Here is a 20768-nt window from a genome sequence, read left to right on the forward strand (position 1 = left end):
GGACTGAAGAGAGAGCAACAGCATATTCAGGTCCAATAGACTTTCTTGCATGAGGGTGAAAAGTGACATGACCTCCATGTTTGTATAATACGCGGCTCTATTTTTCTAGTTGTTTCTATGACTTGACTTTTCAGTGACTTGCCTAATGCCATAACACACACACACGCGCACACGCACACGCACACACGCACACAGTTGATAATGATGATGATGACGATAAGGATGGACATAGATTCGATTTGTAAATATTAAATATATTGTGTTTACTATTAATATTTCAATGTATATCTTTACAGCAGCAATGATAAATACATTGGCAGATGTAGACTCATGTAGTTTTGGGATTGTTTTCATATCTGCTAATCATATATGCAGCAATAACAGTCATTTGAATTCTATTGATGCTAAAATGTTGACTCTTTAAATGTATAGGAAATACAGTCATCATTTTTACATTGCGGCAAATTTAAAGTGAAGGAACACGTCTTTATGACATAACTGTCTATCAACTACTGTAGCTAGATACAAGTCATCAAAGCAACAAAGACAACATAAACCCCCACCCGTAACTGTTAGCCTGCTGAGTGAGAAGCCTGATACTGAGGTCTGCCACAACATGGCTCTTTACAACTCACAAGGTACGTAACGCAGTTAATTGTGATTATAATTGTGAAGTTGAATAACAATTTAGGATGTCTGTGATGAGCGGTTTGGAAAATGCATGGATGAATGAATTGTAATTCATTTAGTCATGTTGTAGAAGCAGACCTTTGGGGCCCACAAGAAATGCATGAGGGGCCCAATTCGTGTAAACTACTGCCTGCGTACGTAAATGAGTGGCTTGACTGCATCTATGCAAACACACACACACAAACCTGCTTTTATATTTGAAGGGGCAAGCAAAACATTCAAAAGTAGAGCAGAGGAGGGAGGCATGAGATAATACAAATATATCAAATATAATTTATTTGAAGGGATTTAGTTTGAGGGGGCACAACTTTTATGGAATCGGGCCAGCCCTGCCCCTGCCTTGACCCTGGTTCTGTGTAAAGTACATTTGCCACATCTAATATGGCAGGCGACCTGCCCTAGTACGCGACAGGCTAACCCATTCTAGACATCTTGTCTATGAGCTGCATCATGGAGGGGCAGGCACATCCGGGCACTTGGAGTATCCCACTTCCGTCCACCACTGATGACGTCTCAGAAGTCCACCAGAAGCAGAAGCTCAGCTTCTCGTTTGTCGGCCAATATGGCGCAAAAATTCACCGATACGTTGACGGGATAGGGGCGTCTTTCCCTCCTCGAGTCACCCAAAGTCAAGGAGCAAGTTCGGCTGCCGACGGATGAGTGAGAGCCTCATGAAAAGGTGCCAGATCGAGCAGCGAAAGTGACTGATCGCGCCTCGGTGTGGAAGCTAACCAGCTTAGCATGCTAACATAATTATCAAAGAGGATCTTAATGTAGTACAAAGAACATCAAACAAGTTTCTCTTATTGAGACGGGACGCAGCTAATATGCTGTTGTCAAAGCAAGGTTTTATCTGTGGCTCCCTTTGCCTTATACAGTCAATTCAAGTGATGGTGTTTTTAATTTTGCTCTCTAAATGTTTTTGATCGGCCGCATTCAATCACATATGAATAAAATATCACTTTTATTCGCGATTCACCTGCACCCAGTCGCTTACGCCAAATGATGATTTGCCATAAACAACGAGGTACGATGTTAACATCGTGCATCGGTCACTGTTAATCAAGTGTTGGTGTGCTACTGCTTCAATTTTCTCACACAAATCTTGTGTTTCCACAAACAATGACATTGTGTTGCGTCTCTTGTGTGCTCAGGTGATGGCCCCCACGGCGATGAAGCTGCGTCTTCGCCGCCGTCACACCAACAATAGCGACCGCCCACCTGAGGAAGCGCTGAGGACTCGAGGAAGTCGCAGAAGGAAGAAAACTAGCGCCGATACGCAGGCCGCCGCGTCGTCAGGTTCCACGACGTCCGCCCGAGCAGCTCTGATGTCGGAAGAGACGTCGCCCGATTCCAAGTGTCCCATCTGCTTGGACCGCTTCAACAACATGGCGTATTTGGACCGCTGCCTGCATCGCTTCTGTTTCCCATGCATCCAGGAGTGGTCACACAACAAAGCCGAGTGTCCGCTTTGCAAGCAACCCTTCGCCTCCATCTTGCACTCCGTGCGCTCCGAGGATGACTTCAAGGAATACATGCTGCGTCCCGCCCCCAACGACAGCAGTGTGGCGGCCACTGCGGCCATGGTAGCCGCCATGGCGTCGGCGACGAGGGACCAGTTGAGGCTAATGCTCAGGAGGCATCGGGTGAACGAGGACACCGTACCTGCCACCAGAAGCCGCAGTAGGGAGCGAGGAGGAGCGGGAAGGAGCGAGGATGAGCAAGGGGTTTTGGAGTGGTACCTGGACTGGGCTGACCTGGCTGATCGGGGCGTCATATTTGAAGGCTTATCGGGCCTCGGTGAACCCGCGGCGGGTCAAATGTCGCGCCGCCTTCTCACCCGATTGGCTGCCAGGCTCCGTCTTCAGCAAGAAGGCATGGCGGCGCGGCCTCTGAGGGAGGGCGAGATGATGGCCTTTCGCCGCGACCTATATCGTAGCGGCGTCCGTGTGTGCGGCGTGGCGGGTGCCGGTGCTACCCAGCCGCAGCGTGATATTTCGGCGGATGGCTTCCGCCGGGACCCAAGCCAGCCCAGCCGACTGCGGCCTTGGCTGAGGCGCGAGCTGACGGTGCTGTTCGGCGCACGCGAGCCGGTGATGAGCATTGTGCAGCGTGTCATCACAGCGCGAATGACCCACCTCGGCTTAGAGGACACGGCCAGCGTGGAGCAAGAGCTGCAGCCCTACTTTTTGGGGCAAACGGCACACTTCGTCCACGAGCTGGTCTGCTTCGCCCGCTCGCCGCTCAGCCTGGACGAGTATGACCTGCACGCCGCCTACCATCCAACGCCTGCCGACGGCAGCGGCTCCGCTTCCAGCTCTGTCATTGCCATCTCCGAGGAAGAGGAGGAAGAGGGCCAGAGGCAGCGCACTGACCAGACGCCAGGCCCCTCGTACTCGTTGACGTCGCCGCTCTCCAGCCCCGCCACGCAGGAGGACGAGGGCGAGTGTATGATCGTGGGCTACAAAAAGCCCATGGCCGAACGCACGCCGGAGCTCGTGCACTTGTCGTCCGACTCCGAGCGTTCGTCGCCCGTCGTCCCGCCCTCCACCTCGGCCGCCTGCCAAGAGAAAGAGCCCGCGGCGGGCTCAGTGAGTCCGGTCCGCATGCTCACGTCGCCGCCGCCACCTGCTGCCAAAAAAAAGAAAAAGAAGAGGAGGAGCCAAGAGCGTATGAGGAAAAGCGGCACTTTGGCCAATCCCAACCGCTCCATCTACCCGGCCATGCTGCGCTCCCTTTCCTTCTCCAGCATTGATTCCGGATCTCCGCTCGCCATCAGCTCGTCACCCTTCAGCTGGGAATACTCCCAATTGTCAACATCCTCATTATCCCTCTCATCTTCTTCCGCCTCCCCCGCCTGCTCCTCATCACCTGCGCCGTCGTCCCCTCTCTCACCGTCACGCTCCTGCGGCGAGAAGCCCGGCGGGAAGAGGAAGTACAAGAGCCGGCACCTGGATGAGCACAACCAATCCGGAAGCAGGCGGCGAGGGAGGGAGCGCAGCAAGAGAAAGAATGACGCAAGCAAGATGGCCGGCGGCGGCGACAGGTGGGACCTTCCTGCTCTTTGACATCAAAACAGCCGGACGTTCACATTGATGAGTTTGTTTGAGTGATCCTGGACCCCATTTTCTGTCCGGCAGCACGAGAGAGCTCGAACGGGAGCGTAGTCCCAGCGTGGAGATCGTGTACGAGGGCATCGTCCCACCCAAACGCCATCGGAAGACGCAGCAACACAGCAGGTAAAAAGGGAAAAGACCCTAAACGCGTTCCCTGATAACCAATCGGTAAAAGCCACATTTTCATCACAATCTCAATCAAATGAGAAAATGTTTGTCTTGAACATACAGTACAAGTAGTAATAAAAACATAAAAAATGGCTACCGGTAGTTTTGATAAAGCTTCGAATAGGTGTCGGCTTGTCGCGGCGAACAAATTCACTCACAAGTTACATTGCTTGTCTGCCAGGGCACCGCCCGTCATCACGCTGGACAGCAGCGACAGCGACAATTCTTCAGATCTACCCGCTGTCCTGTCTCTGAGCTCAGATGCCGCTGGTGTGGTGTGCGGGCCGGCGGACGTCATGGACGTCATGGACGTCATGGACGTTGACCTTTTAAATGAGCCGCCGGCGGCTGTTTGCCAGGTGAGATGCCCCCCACTGACACCTGCACCCCTACTCAAACTTCAGAATGAAGGCACCAAGGAGGATGAGGAGGAAGTTGCCAACTTTTCCCCACCCTCCTCTTCCCTTGCCTTCCTCTCTCACACCACTGACCTCTTCCAAATCGACGCGGCCGCCGGAGGCGAGCTCGGTGCCCCGCCCTCCCCTTCTGGCATGTCATGTCCCCTCTGATGTCACCGCTGGCGTTCTCCAATCACGTGAGCCCAACTGTTCTTTTATTCCGCCTCTCGATATTCAACCCAGTTTCCATGGCAACGCATCCCGGACTCTAGTCAGATCCCGTTGTGTTCATTCATGGCCACTGGATGGCGTACCTACCGAGGCTTTAAAATAATGTTGAGCCTTATTTCTAAGTGCATTTAATGTGAAATTGAGTTAGCAGTGTGGATGTTGATGACCTCACTCACACACGCACGCACTTGATGACAATAAAACACTTTCAGGGGATTCAAAACGTGTCTGTCATTGTGTGGAAGCATTTCCCCGCCACGCCCACATTGGAGCGCTCAAGTGCTGGTCCATTGTTAGCAGTTTCCTAGCAACAAGGCGCTCTGTTGTCAAGGACGACCAGCGTTCTGCCTCACCAGTATGGGGGATGATGAGCACACGCGGAATGATGCAACCCGTGCACGCGCGCTCGTCGGGCAACTTCCTCGTTCCTTGTTTTGTCTGGTCCGTGAATGCGTTTGTGGTCCTTGTAGTCCTCCTGAGGAAAGTTGTAGTCCTTTGACGCGCGTCCCACATAAAGTCTTGCCGGACAGTTGACAGCAGGTTGAAGAAACAGAAGACATGGTCCGTCCGAGTTGTTCACGAAACGTATTTACTGACAGCTCATCTTCTGAGCGGCCAAGTCCGTGTGTCTTTCTTTCTTTTCATTTTCAATCGGTGACAAATTTAAAAAGAACATTTTTTTATATTTTAATTCAGGGCTGCAACCAAACGATAATCAGACTACTATAGAAATCGGGACTACAGAAATCAGAGATTATTGACTGTTGAAAAATTGACATTTTGAGGATTAGGACCATTTTTAATTGAACTGCCTCTAAAAGATCAAAACAGATTGTGATCAAACGATTTAGCCGTCAATTGATCGATAAATTATTGTACCACCCAATCCAAAACTAAACGGTGAGAAAAATACATGATTTATTGTTATCATTCATTTTAAGGTTCAGATTAAAAACACAAAATTGGCCAACAGGACTAAATTTGTTTAGATTATTTAATTGAGTTTACGTCTCGCTGAAGTTTGGGGACAAGCATTCGTAAAGCTACGTTAGCGCATTAGCTACCATCACTGCAACCTTTAGACGATACTACAATTAGATTTTGCATTTTCCTCACCCTGAAAATAAAATATAAAAAATCTAACATTTGTGACAGATTTTAAAAAAAAAAAAAAATCAAAATAATTAGTCACTGTCTTATTTTTGAGAAAGAAGGAGTGACACACGGATTCTCCACTGCTAGCAGCCAACAGTGGGCAGCTTGTGCCCCAACTGTCCTCAGTCCAGTGCCAACGTACCAGTGTCGCTTCCTGCTTGGGCCCCCGGCGCAGACTAGAAGAACCACCGGAAGGCCTCGCCGGTCGGGACGGATGGCGGCCTCTAAGGATGGTTAAGGCAAAAAAAAAAAAAAAGTGAGAAAGACCTTCTGACCACACGCACACATACACCACGTCGTCACTCACGCTCGCACCACGGCTCCAATTAGCGTGTAATTGACAAAGATTAGCCTAATGTGCGAGCACGTGCGCATCCTGTCGCTGTGCGCGTGTGTGCGTACGGGCCAATTAGCTACGGTTTTTAGCGACTCTCTCGGGAGGAAGTGAGGATGAATGGAGATGTCGTCCGGGTCCAGCAACGCTCATTAAGTGAGCCGAACGTGCGTACGTACACAATTAAGAGGTGAGCTGAGTAGGGCCAATTTCGACTCGCGTTCACAAGAAATAGTCACGAAATAAACGACTTTTTTCTTTTAATCTAGTTAAATGTGATTTATAATTACCATTAACTCACCAATTATTTTGAGGAAATAAAAACTTTGTGTTTGGCGTTGTGTGGCCGGAGACCGTGGATCCCAAAAAAAAAAGATAAAATTGTGACTGGTGTGAGTGAGGCCGGTGCCGTCAACTTTGAATTTCACATTTAATGTTCATTTGGATTCCCCTCACCTCGAGCGCCCCTCCCCCGCCGCCCCCCGGCTTTTTCTTGAGCTCCTCGCACTTCCTGAACTTGCAGATCTGGTGGCCCGTCTTCCTGTTGCGGCAGGACGAACACACGCCACAGTTGATGAGCCGCCGGCACGGCCCGCACACACCGCAGCGCTTCCGCTTCCTCTTAGACGACGAGGACGAAGACGATGACGATGGTGGCGACAGGACCGCGCCGCCCGCTGCCACGCCCGACGACGAGGGCGAGGTTGAGGAGGGGCAGGGCGAGGAGCCAGAGTGCTGCTGGCAGTCCGCGGGCCCCCGCTGACCACCCGTCATCTGGAAAGCGCTGCCGGCATCTGACATCCCGCCCGCTGTTGAACCCATCGCCATGACGATGACGCCCGGGGGTAAGCCCAGTCCCCCCAGGAAGCCACTTCCCAGAACACTGCCCCCGTTGCAGCTGCCCCCCTCGGATAGGCCCATCACATCCGGGTGGGTGTGTCCTTGCTTGCCCGCTCCGCAGTCGCTCCCCCCACCATAGCCGGGCAGGAAGTTGGCGTTGCTGGGCGCCATGGGGTGGTGGTGTGCCGTTTGGGTGACAGGTAGCGAGGCGGCTGAGTGTTTTTCAGTCCTTCCCCCCTCCTCCGCTCCCCCGCCCTGAGGCATGCCACTCCCGTGGGAGTGCGATGGGGTCATGTGACCCGCGGGCGCTGACGGGTGGTGGCGGTGGTGCGCTCCGGCCGGTTTGGGTCGGCCCCAGAAGACGGCCGCCGGGTGGTTGACGTTGTCATGGCAGCCCCAGGGCGCCGTGGTCATGGCGCCCAGTCTGGTGGCGGCGGGGGGGAAGATGGGAGCGGCGGCTGCCAAGCGTGCCGCCAGCTTGGCCGACTGCGGGAAGTTGCCCACGTCTACGTTGGTCTTGTAGAAGCTGGCGATGGAGGAGCGGTAGCGGTCCATCTCGCTGCTGTAGTCCAGCATGGGCGCCAGTGTGGACACCTGCGACCACAAGGGGGCGACACGGACCAGACGTAAGTTGATTGTTCGATTAATCGATCATTTGCATCAAAAAAGCATTTTAAAATTTGCATTGCTATGTTGAAAAATGAAATGATTTCAAAATGAGAGTACACAAAACACAAGATGATGAATATGGACTCACTGGTTTAATGCTTAACGTCAGTCAGAAAATCAGCACACATGTCGATTTTAGTCAAAGATAATCTGTTTGTTTTCATGAAGAACAGCAATCGGAGAGTAATTACCGGTGAGAGGCTGAAATTCTAAAGATTTGGGTAATTAGCCTTTTGACAAGGTCTCAACAATTATTCGATTATCAAACTTGTCGATTCGTTTCATCGCGGATTAGTCAATCAGTCACAACAACAACTAGTGCCATCTTGTGCGACAAGACGGCTAAGTTACATTAACCGTTTAGCTCACTGCTAGTTGGTCAAACATCGACCAAGTCAAAGGCAAGAGAGAGTCTGAGATGATTTTTGACTTACTTCACTCAATTTCATCTCAACTTGAGTGGCTTAATTTGGATGCCACCGGAACTTGGGACTTGTTTGAAACCCGATTTTTGCCACAGTGAGTTTCACGCAAGGTCAAGACTTGAGATGTGTGACTTGACTTCAAGTCATCTTGACTCACCTGGCCTTGGCCTCCGTAACCGTGGTGATTGGGGTGGTGATGCGAGGAGGCCGAGCTCCGCTGGAGCACGGACGACAGGTCGCTCTCCACACACACGCCGCTCGTCATGCCTGACATGGCCGCCGTCCGCACCTTTTGTTTACTTTCCTGCAAGGGACAAAACACACGCACGTTGACTTCCTGTGACCTCTGACCTGTGGCGGGAAGCGGCTGCATGAGAGCGCACCCTGGAGGCGGGACTAATTATCCGATCAGCGTGACAGAAGGTCACGGCAGCCGCCGACCGCGAGAGGAAACCACTCTCCCGGGCGGCACATTAACGCCCCCCCTCCTCCTCCTCCTTCACACTGCCCCTGCCTCCCCCTCATCCCACAGGCGCAGCAGGAGGAAGACGAGGGGGGAGGTGGGGGGCTTGAAGGCGGCTCGTAAAAGGCTAAAAAGCGTGAAGGCGGCATGCGGCGGTCCAACACGCGCACGCACACACGCACACAGAGGCAGAGGAGGAGAAGAGGAGGAGATGAGGCTACTCACCAGGCCCGCGAGGACGACAAGAGGAAGAGGAGGACCGTCTGGGAATTAGCCCGCCACGGATCATGGCTGGCGGGGAAGGAGATGGAGAGAGGAGGAGGAGGGGTAGGTGGGGGGTGGGAGAGGAGCACCGGGAGGGATTTGTCGGTCTGTCAGTGGCGGCGAAGGGGAAGGGGGGGGAGGTGATGGATAATGGGAGGGGGGCGTATAATCACCTGGGCTTGGCACAAGCGAGCTCGCGCGAGGCAGGAGGAAGGAGTTCAATTAGCAGGTGGCGTGGAGACAGCGAGAGACCCTGCAGGGGGGGAGGGGGCGATGAATAATGGCGGAGGTTATGAACGAATACGTGTGTCGTCCTCACGACGCGGCGGAGGGGAGGGGGGTGGCGTGGGGCGGGATGGTGGAGGGTGGGGGGGCTTGTTGGCAGGCTGATGCTCGCTGACAGGAAGGGGGAGGGGAAGCGCGTGTTGACTCGTGCCCTCCGCTGCGTCTGGCGCCACCCGTGGCCGCGCGCCGCGTGGCGTCTGATTGGCGCCCGGGGAGGAAAAGGAGGCGGCAGAGTGTGAAGATGATTGGCGGCCCGCCAGGAAGGGATGTCACACGCACACACACGCATTTCCACGCACACACGCCAGCGTGAGGCCTCTGCTCCACTGTCATTGGTTGCAGCCTTTATTCGGCAAAGGTCGCAGGTCACTGTTGGCCTGTTGAGTTGGGTGGTCCGGAGACCTTTCACCCCCTTCACAAAACAAATGAATTTGGAACAATAGGTGCGTGGTACACCGCCCTCTAGTGGACCATAGTGGAAGGTTCAACTTCGAGCGGCATAAACGACGACTCCTTTATGTTGAGTAAACAACAAAGAAGGGAGGAGAATAGTTTAGACATGTAATACAGTTCATACATAAATAACGCTTGTAAATCGGAACAAAGGAATCGGAAAATCTTTAAATAAGACTGTTGTTCCGATTACTGCCACATGCGTTGGTGGTATAGTGGTGAGCATAGCTGCCTTCCAAGCAGTTGACCCGGGTTCGATTCCCGGCCAACGCAGATGATCGTTTTGAGTTTGTATTTTCAATATTTGTGATGTTTCCATTCCTTGTTGTCTCCAAAAGCTAAATCAACAACTACTCACAAAAATAATGTTCCAAAACTATTTTTCATTTCACCCGATCTGAGTACAATATCCATTCGTCTTCAAAATAAAATGAAGATACTCCTTTTTTGGGGGCCATATACGCGTGTGCACACGGCACAGTCTGGTTGTGGGATCCGCTAGCTGCTTACGTGTCCAGGTAGCCGTTTGGAGTATCGGTCTTGCTCGACATTGCAGCCTGTTTCTGGGTGGATGGTCTTGAACCAGCAACCCCCCCGGTCTTGGCCACGGCTCCCAAATATAGTTCCCTAGCTAGCGTTTAGGAAGCGGGGAAATAGCGACCCTTATCTTCAGCGCTACCTGCTGGTCACTATATATACTGCACCGTACCGCCTCACACAACGCACATTTAAGCTTGTCAAAGCTGCCTGTGTGTGTGTTTGTGTGTGCTGACTCATCTAAATGACCATAGGTCATTCTTCTCTTCGTCACTTTTTCTACACATCCTTTCTTCTTCCCCGTTGTCCACTGGTGTTATTCCAAGTGCAAAGTTTGTTCAGTTGAAGACAAAAGTTGCAGATTTCCAAATGTTTATGCCAAGGTTAGCTACGCGTGCGCGTGAGCGTGGGTCGCGCCCGATCATCCGTCCGCTAATCGCTTTATCTGCGACTGAACGCTTCTGCTGGGTCGGGGGAAAGTTTTTCTTTCTTCTGGTGGATTTCAAGGTTGTTTTGGGGGTCGCACAGTTGTGTTTCCATGGCAATGGCTTGGATGTAGACGGCGTAACCCGGGGGCAAGTGAATATTACCTGACAGGTGAGTGATGCAATGGCTGCAAATTGCAATGCAAAAGACACTTTGTGCGTATTGTGTGAGTGTATTCGTATGCGTGTGTGTTCGTGCGCGCGTGCGCGCATACCAGAAGGGAAGAGAGCACACCCCATGGCCCAGGTTACACCGGTTGACGCAGCCGCCCCACTTCTGGACGATATGGATGACCACAGGTGAGCCACAAGCGCAGTGGTGGGACGTAATAAAGTACAATTACTTCACGAAAGGACCTTTGTAGATTTTTCTGTTTCACCTATGCTTGAATTTAGCAAGTACAATAAATATTTTTCTTTTGGACTTAAGTTTGTTTCTCGATTTGTACTTTTTTATCGTAAGAAGTTGAATGAGTGGCTACTTGTACCAATTTATTTTTTATTTTTTTTTGCACACGTAATAGTATTTGTGCTTAAGTACAGAGTGTGAGTACTTTTGTCATCTCTGCTTCTGCATTGAGTGTGAGAGCGGTCATGTGTTTCAGGTGTGCAGGATGTCTCTTCAATGTCAACAATAGCAACAACAAAGACAAGTAACACACTGACACTCACGCATTCAGGTCACTCAATATGCTCGCCACTGCACACATTTTTTCTTGTCTTGTAGGGAAGAGAAGAAGAAGAAAAAGAAGAAGAAGGAGAAGAAAGACAAGAAAATGTAAGACAATTGGTTCGTTTGGTAGTTCATAATTTCAATAGTAACCACAATTCTCTTCATAATGCCCTGATAAGGACTGATTGGAAGCAAAATTGATTTTCTGATCAAATATGCTTGTTTTCAACCTGAATGTGGCGATACCATGCAAACCGAATGGGACCTCTCCAAGACACTTTTTTCCGGCGTTTTTGTTGTTCTCGAGTGGGATGCTGATTTTCGCCTCCTTTACTTCCGTTTGCTTCCTTCACAGCAAGGAAGGGAAGAAGAAAGCGAAGGAGGAAGAAGGGGAGGAAAAGAAGAAAGCCAAGGAAGAGGAGAAGAAAGAGGCAGTGTAGGTTGCTTGTGACGATGAAGTCATGTGACTTAACATCTCTCGCCACTCCTCGGCACAATCTCCTCGGAAGTGTCGTTTGCTCACATTGAAGGCCAAGTGGGAAAGTTGTGGCTTGAAATTTTGCAGCACCACTCTTGAAACTCGCCTGACATACTTTATGTGACTTACTCCCACTTCTGGAAGATGAACTAGATGTATGTGCATTGTCCTTAGTCCAAAAGAGATCACAGTGGTGGATCCGGCGGGTAACACATATTACCACTGGCTCCTCATCATCACGCTTCCCGTCATGTACAACTGGACCTTCATCATCGCAAGGTAATATTCCCGGTCCAAGTCAACCCATTCTTCCCAGTTCTCTGCTTCCAACGTCTGAAGCTTTTGTGGTGGTACCGCATCAGGGCGTGCTTTGAGGAGCTTCAAATGGACTACCTGCGCTTCTGGTTCTTCTTGGACTTTCTCTGCGACTTGCTATATGTGGCCGACATGGTCTTCAGAACCAGGACAGGTTTGTGCACACAGCTGCGGTTTTGGATATTGTCACGGTGTTATGGTGGTGGTCACCGTGTGCATGCAGGCTACCTGGAGCAAGGTCTTCTGGTGAAGGACGAGCAGAAGCTGCGGCAGCGTTACATGACGAGTTTACAGTTCCGACTGGATTTGCTCTCCATGGTCCCCACCGACGTTCTGTACGCCACATTGGGCCTCAACTACCCCGAGATCCGCCTCAACAAGCTGCTGAGGTTCAACAGGTGGAAATTAGAAGCAGCGTGACATTGAAATCGGCATTTCGGGCCAGGGGCTAGCTTGACACATGTCTCCTCTTTTTAGGATGCTGGAGTTCTTCCAGAGAACCGAGACCAGAACCAACTACCCCAACGCGTTGCGGATCTCCAACTTGGTCATGTACATCGTCATCATCATCCACTGGAACGCTTGCCTCTACTATTCTTTCTCCAAAGCCATTGGTGGGCTTTCCTAGATTTTGGATTCTAATTTGATGGGTATTGCTTACTTAGCATTCCTCCTGTGCCCTCTTCAGGTTTTGGCTCGGACAGATTCGTGTACCCTGACCCGACAAATCCGGAGTTCGGGCGCCTGGTGAGGAAGTACGCCTATAGTATGTACTGGTCCACACTGACGCTTACCACCATTGGAGAGACTCCGCCCCCCGTGGAGAACTCTGAGTACTTCTTTGTGGTCACCGATTTCCTGGTGGGTTTCACCACATTCGGCGTCGAAAGCCCTCGTCACTCACTTCCTGTCCACGGCAGGTGGGCGTGCTGATTTTTGCCACCATCGTGGGTAACGTGGGCTCCATGATTACCAACATGAACGCCGCCCGCGCCAGTTTTCAGGCTCGCATCGATGCCATCAAGCAGTACATGAGCTTCCGTAAGGTCAGTCTGGGTGATTTCCAGATGTGGCAAAACTTGACAAACCACATTCTGCATCTATTCCAAGTTGTGTCTGATAACTCGAATACCAAGTCAAAGTCGATTCGGCTCTTATTTTATCCAACGGTGTGACCCCGTCGCTGTCCCCCAGGTTACCAAGGACTTGGAGAAGCGCGTCATAAAATGGTTCGACTTCCTGTGGACCAACAAGAAGGCGGTGGACGAACGGGAAGTCCTCAAGTACCTTCCGGACAAGCTGAGAGCAGAGATTGCCATCAACGTGCACCTGGACACACTCAAGAAGGTTAGAATCCTAACCCCTAACCTCAAACTCTGACATTTTGTCCTCAAAGATTGATTTCAAGCTTTGTATGTCGGCGCGCAGGTGCGCATCTTTGCCGACTGCGAGGCGGGCCTGCTGGTGGAGCTGGTGCTGAAGCTTCAGCCGCAGGTCTACAGTCCCGGAGACTACATCTGCAAGAAGGGCGATATCGGGCGCGAGATGTACATCATCAAAGAGGGCAAGCTCGCCGTGGTGGCCGATGACGGCATCACGCAGTTTGTTGTCCTCAGCGACGGCAGCTACTTTGGCGAGATTAGCATCTTGGCCATCAAAGGCGAGCATGAGAAAAAAAAGTCAAGGAGACCAAGTTCATCGCGCTAGAGCACGTAAACTTCTTTACCCAAGTACAGCTTGTGATGTCTTTTTGCCCGTCTTCCTCGCGAACAGGCAGCAAAGCCGGAAACAGGCGAACAGCAAACATCCGCAGCATCGGTTACTCCGACCTCTTCTGCCTTTCCAAAGATGACCTAATGGAGGCGCTAACCGAGTACCCTGACGCTAAGGCCTTGTTAGAGGAGAAGGGGAGACAGATTCTATTGAAGGACGGCTTGCTGGACCTGGAGGTACCCTCGGTGCCACAGCTACCTGGAACCCGCTCAGTTGTCACGGCTTCTCTTGTTCCGCCGTAGGTGGCGGCGCAGGGCCCCGACCCCAAAGAGATGGAGGAGAAAGTTGAACGGATGGCGAGCACGCTGGACAGCCTGCAGACACGATACGCGCGACTGCTGGCTGAGCACGAGGCCACGCACAGCAAGCTCAAACATCGAGTGAGCAAGCTGGAGAAGAAGCTGCCCTCCCCGGCAGGCGATGTGCCAGCGCTGTCAGCCACTGAATGACGAGCAGTACTAGATAGCGCGACTGCACATTAAGCATAGCTGCACGCTATTGAAACTGTCATCAAAATTTAAATATTAATCATTGCTAGAATATTCGTACTGTTCTCAAACATTTGTGCCGGGCATCCAGGGAGAGAATTTCCTCCGAAGGCCCAGGTCATTATGCTAATGTAACGACCATGTGTCGTGTAAATCCCATTCGAATAATTATTATTTTTGTTTGTTTCAACATAAAAATTCATCACTTGTTTTATTATGACGGATTTTTACCAAATTGAATCAAACTCAACAAATTACCATTGTCCCAAGTTGACGTGCAACACAAATACACAATCAACATGACTGCGAAGTTAGTTGACAAGTAGTTTGCTTCATTTGGTATAAAATGCTTAGGAACTAACAACGTAGGTGGAATCACGTAGACGCATATAATGTTAACAGCAAATTAGTTGATTGCCACGCGCCCTCCGATAAAAAGTAATGGCTAACGTGCTGATAACCGCGCGCTAAAGCACCAACGCTAAATAGTCAAAATATGATTTAAAGCAGCAACATGCCAATCACATGTTTTTTTCTTGGAAAGATGTGGACATCACGAATGAAATTAAACAATATTAATAAATAGTCTGTTGCAGCGTCCCTCTTCTACTGTTTCTACTGATAGGATTTGTAGTTCTCTTGTTCCGGCACGCTCCTGTAGATAGACTACAAGTCCCAGCATGCAACGCAAAGTGTTGCGCGTGGCAGCTGCGCGTCGAGTCTCAAGTCCGCACTGGTGCAGCTGCGAGAGAACCGAGGTTTGTACACTCGCTTGCAATGTTTTTTTTGCATGTGCCATTCCTTTCTTATAACGTGCTCGACTCTATGTAACTCGACGCTTATTATTATCATTGTTTTTTTTACACTTGTGACTTCCAGTATGACGTTCATGTTGCTTTTCGGCCGCCTCCTCCGCACGTCTTCGTGATACCTCGCTAGCCGGCGAGTTAGCTTGTGCTAACTTTTGGAACGTTATCTGTCATCATTTAAAACCTTGCCAAACAACCATGACTACTTTTACTGTTATTTTTTTTCCATTCCGTTACGGGACGTTCAAACAACAAAAAACAAAATGTTGGTCAACTAAACCCTGATTTTTTTGTAGGAGATCAGGTTGAACGTGGGATTTCGATCCTCGTGGCTGCTATGCAGCCAGCCTGGAGACCTCAGGGCAGGGGCCGTGGGCGGAAGCAGGAAGATCCTGGAGAAAAGCCTGGAAGTGCTGTAGGAAGAGCAGACAGTACCAAGACGACGGTTCCACTACACCTTGGTGAGGATCACATTACATTGTGTTTACTTTAGTAGTGTGCTGACACACTTTCTTTGTTCTGGCGGACAGGCGCTTCCAAGTTTGAGGAGATCCGAAAGTCCAACCAGGCCGCTGCGCAGCGACTAATGGAGCGCCACACCAACTGCTCCTCTGAGGATGATGACGACGATGACGACATTAAGGAGCATAATGACGCTCGCGTCCTGGAGTCCACCTTCACTACTTATACCAGTCATACAGGTGAGCCACATCTAATGGACCTTGGTCAAACTGCCAATTGAAATTTTGCGATACATTGCGATAATTTGTTTCTCAAACATGTTTCTTCACCAGATGGTGACGTCACAGGCCTGCAAAGAACGGGCCAGTATGTCAGCGAACTCTTCCAGTCCGGCGCACTCACCTGTCTCATCTGCATCGCCTCGGTCAAGCGGACTCAGCCGGTGAGGAAGGGCTAAGACTTTTTGGTCAGGTCTAGTGTTGTCAAAAGAACCAATACTTTCAGTACCAACACGCAAAAAATACAACCTGCTTTTTGTGGTACCGACTACCAAATATTTAACTTTTCACTCGGCGAGCTGTGTTGATTCTTGCTGGAACTGAAGGGGGCAGTATACACATGCGAGCAGCACGGAGCAGCAGTCAGCAGTGCTGGAGAAGAAGAAAACATTCGGTCTTTCATAACAACGGCTTCAGCAAGTGCGAGTGGAAGTCCAACACGCCGGCTTGTTGAGAAGCCAGGTCGCTCAAAGAGTCGTGTGTGGAAATATTTTGCATTTGATCCGGGTGCAACCGGAGCAATTATAGATTTGAACAACCCAACGTGTAAAAAATGCTTGAGAGGTTTGAGGCTTGAGAGGCTCCATGCCACTGCTGCTCTTTTGTAATGTATATATAGTTGAATATTGTTATTTATTATCAGTCTTGCTTGTTTTTATAGATGTGTGGCTCTATGGCACTGCTGCTCTTTTTTAATGTCAGGTCGTGTGATGCCACCGCTTTGCTAACATTTCCCGGCCCCCTTCCAGGTGTGGAGCTGCTCCGGCTGCTACTCTCTCTTCCATCTTCCGTGCATCCAAAAGTGGGCCAGGGATTCTGTGTTCCTGCTCTGCTCGGCGACGGACGAAGACTTTGGCCGCAAGCAACATCCGTGGCCCTGGTGAGGCAAAAGTTACCAGAAAGAAATCATGCAGTGTTTATGTTGTTCTGAAGTGCAATCTTTTCCCTTTCCACAGTCCCAAGTGTCGGGCTGAGTACTCCCACGCCGCCACGCCCACCAGGTAAGCAGCTACCAGTACGAGCAACCCAGTCGTGGATGTGATTGTGCACGTGTGTTGTATTCAGGTACGTGTGTTACTGTGGGAAGCTTGAGGATCCTCCCGCCGATCCCTGGTTAGCACCTCACTCATGTGGCGCCGTGTGTCATAAGGAGTTGAAACCTTCCTGTGGACACGCATGTCTGCTGTTGTGTCATCCCGGTAATTGCCCACACAAATGCGCTTGTGCGAACACACTTCCCGTTTGCCCTCTGGTGAACTCCTTGTGTCCGCAGGTCCGTGCCCGCCCTGCCCCAAGATGGTGTCAGTTTCCTGCTTGTGTGGCAATGCCAAGCCTCTCCCCCGGCGCTGTAGCAACAAGGTACTCACACACACGGTTTGAAAAAGTTTGCACAGCTTCACAGATTACCCCCCGCCCCCCCAGGGCTGGTTATGCCAGCAACCGTGTGGAAAGTTATTGCCATGCCGCCAACACAAGTGTTCCCAGCCGTGCCACTCTGGTAAGCACACGTGACGAAACCAGTGGCGTCGCTTTCTACTTGCTGTATGCTCAGCGTCTTTCTTTGTGTGTCAGAGTGTTCCCCCTGTCCCAAATTCAGCGTTCAGAAGTGCGTGTGCGGTCGGCAAAAAGCGGAGAGACCTTGCGCTGACCCCAAGTGGAAGTGCGAACGTGTAAGTAGACGACCGGCCGTATCATTAGGAACAGCAGGCTTCCACATAATGTCTGACCGCGCCTTTGTCCTGTTCTTCAGATTTGTGGTGCCGCCCTCTCTTGTGGGAATCACACCTGTGAGCTTGTGTGCCACGACGGACGTTGCCCGCCGTGTCCGCGCTCGCTCAGCAGATCGTGTCCCTGCGGCAAGACCAGTGAGAGACACGCAAACACACTCTGGGTCCTGACTGTGGTTGCAAATGGCTAGAAATGTTCCAATAAATGTCTGTTTGTGTCAGAGTCCAGCCTGCCGTGCACGGAGGAGGTGTCGCTGTGCGGAGACACGTGTGAGCGCCCCCTAGCTTGCGGGAAGCACACATGCTCCAGAAGATGTCACCGTGGGAATTGTGACACCTGCCGAGAGGTAACGCACACGCTTGTGTGCGATGCGCTTTTTTTGACTCGTTGTGTATGTGTGCGTCAGGAAGTGGAGAAAGAATGCCGCTGCGGTAAATACAGAAAGCTGATGGCGTGTCACAAAGAGTATTTATGTGAGTCGAAATGTTCAAAGAGCAGAAACTGCCAGAAACATCCATGTCGAAGGAAGGTGAGTCACCGTGCCCGTGCTCGTCCGCAGCCCCCCGCTAACCCGCCTCCCCCTCTGTCAGTGTTGCCCCGGCAACTGCCCCCCATGTGACCAGATCTGCGGTCGGACTCTGGGATGTCGCAACCACAAATGTCCGTCGGTGTGCCACCAAGGTAAGGCACCTTTACTTTGATGTGCGCGCTTTCAGCATCTGATGGGTCTTCCCGCACCGCCAGGAAGTTGCTATCCTTGTCCGGAGATGGTGGACGTCCGATGCTCGTGCGGGTCCACCTCCTTGACGGTGCCGTGCGGGCGTGAGCGGAGCACCAAGCCTCCTCGCTGCAAGGCGCTCTGCAGGTACGCGCGCCTCTTGTCATCTTTTTCCTCCTCCTGGTCATTGGACGAGCGTGTCCGAAGGTCGGGTGACGACAATGTGGGGACTGAGCTTGTAATTGGAGGTGGACATATTGTTCAAAAATACGCGCAATGTCATCAAAGCGTCAATTCAGCTGTTAGCACCTTTGCACCGTCCGCATTCATTTTGAAGTTGTCGGACCCCCATCATAGGTCTCCATCTTCCTGCCACCATGCCGCCCGAGAGCGCCACCGTTGCCACCCCGGGCCCTGCCCCCCCTGCACGCAGCCCTGCCTGCAACCTCTGGCGGGCTGCCCGCACACGTGCCCGCGGCCCTGCCACGACCGCGTTCTTCTCAAGTCCCAGCAGGTAGCGCACGCGTCCTCGTCTGGAATGTTCTTTGTCCCGCCTTGGCATACGTCTCACCTGGAACGGATGTTGTCGTCCCCGTCGGTGTGTCTCAGGTGCAGCTGTCCGGGCCGTGGGAGCAACCGGCAGAACCGGCGTTTGTGACCAAGGCCCTGCCGTGTCCTCCTTGTCAAGTGCCAATACAAGTGTATGACACGCGCACGCACACAAACAACACACAGACGCATGCAGATTTTGATTGCCTCTCTATGTCTCCCTTGCAGCTCCTGTTTTGGAGAACACGAGGTAAGAGTGTTTCTTCAGTGCACTTGTCCGATGTGGCTCTATGATGTCACAATGACGATGTCGCCGCGGGGGCCCAGGTGAGCGCGTTGCCGTGTAGCCGCCATGACCGCTTCTCCTGCAAGAGGCCTTGCGGGCGACCGCTGCGCTGCGGTAACCACACGTGCGCCAAAGAGTGCCACCTGCTGGACGATGGCAACAAGGTAAAGCGGCTGTGTCCATCCCGCCGTGTCGAGTGTGTCAGATGTGTCTGGTCAGCTCGTGCAAGCCAATGTAAAACCAGGCGGAACACCGCAATGAATATTGAAATATTAACCGGGAGTCGTGTGTGTTTGTCGCTAGTGCGATGACTGCGAGCAAGGTTGCTCCAAGCCTCGGCCACATCTTTGCCCCCACGCCTGCCCGCTTCCCTGTCACAGTGGCGACTGCCCGCCGTGCCACCAGATGATTCGGCAGCGCTGCCACTGCAAGATGAGCGCCATCTATGTGGAGTGCAAGTGAGCATACAGAATGATTGGCTTTGTCGTCGTGGGGGCGCATCAGTCATTCCACGATCTGGATGTTATGATGTCATCGTTGCGTGACAGGAAGATGACCATGGCTGACGAGGAAACAAAGATGGCTTTGGGCTCATGCAAGAACCAGTGTCCCAAAGAGGTACGTGCCACTCACTGAGATGCCTTCTTGTTGGCATGGGATTGGGTGGTAACATGGCTTCCCGCACTTCAGAAAAATAGAAGACTCATCTGCAAAATGTGTGTGTGCGCATGTTTGTTTGTTCCCGTGTGTTTCTCTGTGTGTATGCGTGTGTGTCGTGTCTTTTTCTGTGTCTCTGTTTTTATGCTTATTTTGTATGCGTGTGCACATAGCTGAGCTGCGGTCATCGCTGCAAGCAGGTGTGTCACCCTGGGCCCTGTGGGGTCGAATGTCACCAGAAGGTCAAGCTGCGATGTCCCTGCAGGAGGATCAAGAAGGTACAAAATGGACACCTTATGTTCCGCCAGCCTCTTGTCGCATCGTCTCAGCTTCATTGTGTGTTTGCATAGGAGTTGGCGTGTGCACTGTCATCTGCATGTGTTGTCGAGTGCGACCACAACTGCATAGAACAACAGAAGAGAGTCAGCGAGGTGACCACGCACACACACACACACACACACACACATGAATGTGTCGCACAATGATGTCACAGAACAGTGTCAATGAGCTCTGAATGCATGTGATGCGTCCAGCTGAAGAAAGCAGAGGAGAAGGCGGCTCAGGAAGAAGAGCAACGGCGACATCAGGTGACGATAAAAACTGTCCTGGTCCCCCCGCTATGCTAAACTAACTTGCTCGAGTGTGTTTGCATGTTTGTTCAGGAGGAGCTCGACGCATTCACCAAGCGGCGAGGAGGACGTCGCATCAAAAAGCGAGGGAGGCGGGATGAAGACGATGAAGAGGATGGCGGACGGATTGGGCGATGGCGGAAGTGTGCTGCGGTCGTCCTCATCCCGCTGGGTGGTGTCGCGCTGTCACTCGCCGCCTACTTGATTATGAGAACTGCTTAAGAAGGCGGGTGGGGGGGGGGGGGGGCGTGTTGTCGGCTCACGTGTTCTCATGTCATAGGTGGTTGTGTAATGTCATGATTGGGGGAAAAAAAAAAACCTTTGTTTGACAAATAAAAGGGTCAGTGTGATGACGTCTCCCTGTTGAGATCACTTGAGTGTGTGCGTGTGTGTGTGTGTGCACGCGTGAGAC

At 51.6% G+C, this 20768-nt stretch overlaps 4 protein-coding genes and 1 non-coding gene across 12 annotated transcripts; 4 read left to right on the forward strand and 1 right to left on the reverse strand.

Moving 5' to 3' along the window:
- Positions 1–509: 509 nt before the first annotated feature.
- LOC125992081 (E3 ubiquitin-protein ligase Topors) lies at positions 510–4826 on the forward strand. 3 transcript variants are annotated; one of them, XM_049760674.1, is made up of 4 exons: positions 510–638; positions 1845–3736; positions 3831–3929; positions 4156–4826. In XM_049760674.1, the coding sequence occupies exons 2-4, from the start codon at positions 1848–1850 to the stop codon at positions 4541–4543; spliced, it is 2376 nt and encodes a 791-aa protein (XP_049616631.1). In that variant the 5' UTR covers positions 510–638; positions 1845–1847; the 3' UTR covers positions 4544–4826. The 3 variants fall into 3 exon arrangements, with proteins under 3 accessions (XP_049616631.1, XP_049616640.1, XP_049616622.1); XM_049760683.2 differs by lacking the exon at positions 510–638 and adding an exon at positions 1178–1408; XM_049760665.1 differs by lacking the exon at positions 510–638 and adding an exon at positions 1179–1369.
- On the reverse strand, positions 4716–9123 carry LOC125992618 (methylcytosine dioxygenase TET). 5 transcript variants are annotated; one of them, XM_068652380.1, is made up of 5 exons: positions 8715–9123; positions 8184–8330; positions 6549–7526; positions 5901–5982; positions 4716–5121 (listed from the first exon to the last, which is right to left on the reverse strand). In XM_068652380.1, exons 2-4 carry the CDS (start codon positions 8298–8300, stop codon positions 5935–5937), a joined length of 1143 nt encoding a protein of 380 aa, XP_068508481.1. In that variant the 5' UTR covers positions 8301–8330; positions 8715–9123; the 3' UTR covers positions 4716–5121; positions 5901–5934. The 5 variants fall into 5 exon arrangements, with proteins under 5 accessions (XP_068508481.1, XP_049617675.1, XP_068508480.1 ...); XM_049761718.2 differs by lacking the exon at positions 4716–5121 and having other exon boundaries at positions 5505–5982; positions 8715–8780; positions 8927–9123; XM_068652379.1 differs by lacking the exon at positions 4716–5121 and having other exon boundaries at positions 5505–5982; positions 8410–8780; positions 8927–9123.
- Positions 9124–9692: 569 nt separating this feature from the next.
- On the forward strand, positions 9693–9764 carry trnag-ucc (transfer RNA glycine (anticodon UCC)). The gene has a single exon. It is a non-coding gene; the product is annotated as a tRNA-Gly (tRNA).
- Positions 9765–10371: 607 nt separating this feature from the next.
- On the forward strand, positions 10372–14825 carry cnga1b (cyclic nucleotide gated channel subunit alpha 1b). 2 transcript variants are annotated; one of them, XM_049761062.2, is made up of 15 exons: positions 10372–10625; positions 10732–10813; positions 11119–11166; positions 11241–11291; positions 11542–11622; positions 11839–11943; positions 12027–12133; positions 12203–12377; positions 12457–12593; positions 12668–12840; positions 12900–13025; positions 13174–13326; positions 13408–13639; positions 13753–13928; positions 13995–14825. In XM_049761062.2, the coding sequence occupies exons 2-15, from the start codon at positions 10752–10754 to the stop codon at positions 14199–14201; spliced, it is 1833 nt and encodes a 610-aa protein (XP_049617019.1). In that variant the 5' UTR covers positions 10372–10625; positions 10732–10751; the 3' UTR covers positions 14202–14825. The 2 variants fall into 2 exon arrangements, with proteins under 2 accessions (XP_049617019.1, XP_049617026.1); XM_049761069.2 differs by having other exon boundaries at positions 10735–10813.
- Positions 14826–14863: 38 nt separating this feature from the next.
- nfxl1 (nuclear transcription factor, X-box binding-like 1) lies at positions 14864–20706 on the forward strand. Its single transcript, XM_049760611.2, has 25 exons — positions 14864–14998; positions 15346–15510; positions 15580–15750; positions 15844–15953; positions 16539–16669; positions 16746–16790; positions 16855–16988; positions 17063–17148; positions 17212–17287; positions 17362–17459; positions 17540–17654; positions 17739–17863; positions 17924–18046; positions 18108–18198; positions 18262–18382; positions 18593–18749; positions 18845–18936; positions 19013–19034; positions 19112–19234; positions 19374–19528; positions 19619–19688; positions 19901–20005; positions 20078–20158; positions 20261–20314; positions 20390–20706. The coding sequence occupies exons 2-25, from the start codon at positions 15387–15389 to the stop codon at positions 20576–20578; spliced, it is 2598 nt and encodes an 865-aa protein (XP_049616568.1). The 5' UTR covers positions 14864–14998; positions 15346–15386; the 3' UTR covers positions 20579–20706.
- Positions 20707–20768: the final 62 nt, after the last annotated feature.

The sequence above is a fragment of the Syngnathus scovelli genome, chromosome 1 (assembly GCF_024217435.2).
Source record: "Syngnathus scovelli strain Florida chromosome 1, RoL_Ssco_1.2, whole genome shotgun sequence".
Classification (NCBI taxonomy): domain Eukaryota; kingdom Metazoa; phylum Chordata; class Actinopteri; order Syngnathiformes; family Syngnathidae; genus Syngnathus; species Syngnathus scovelli.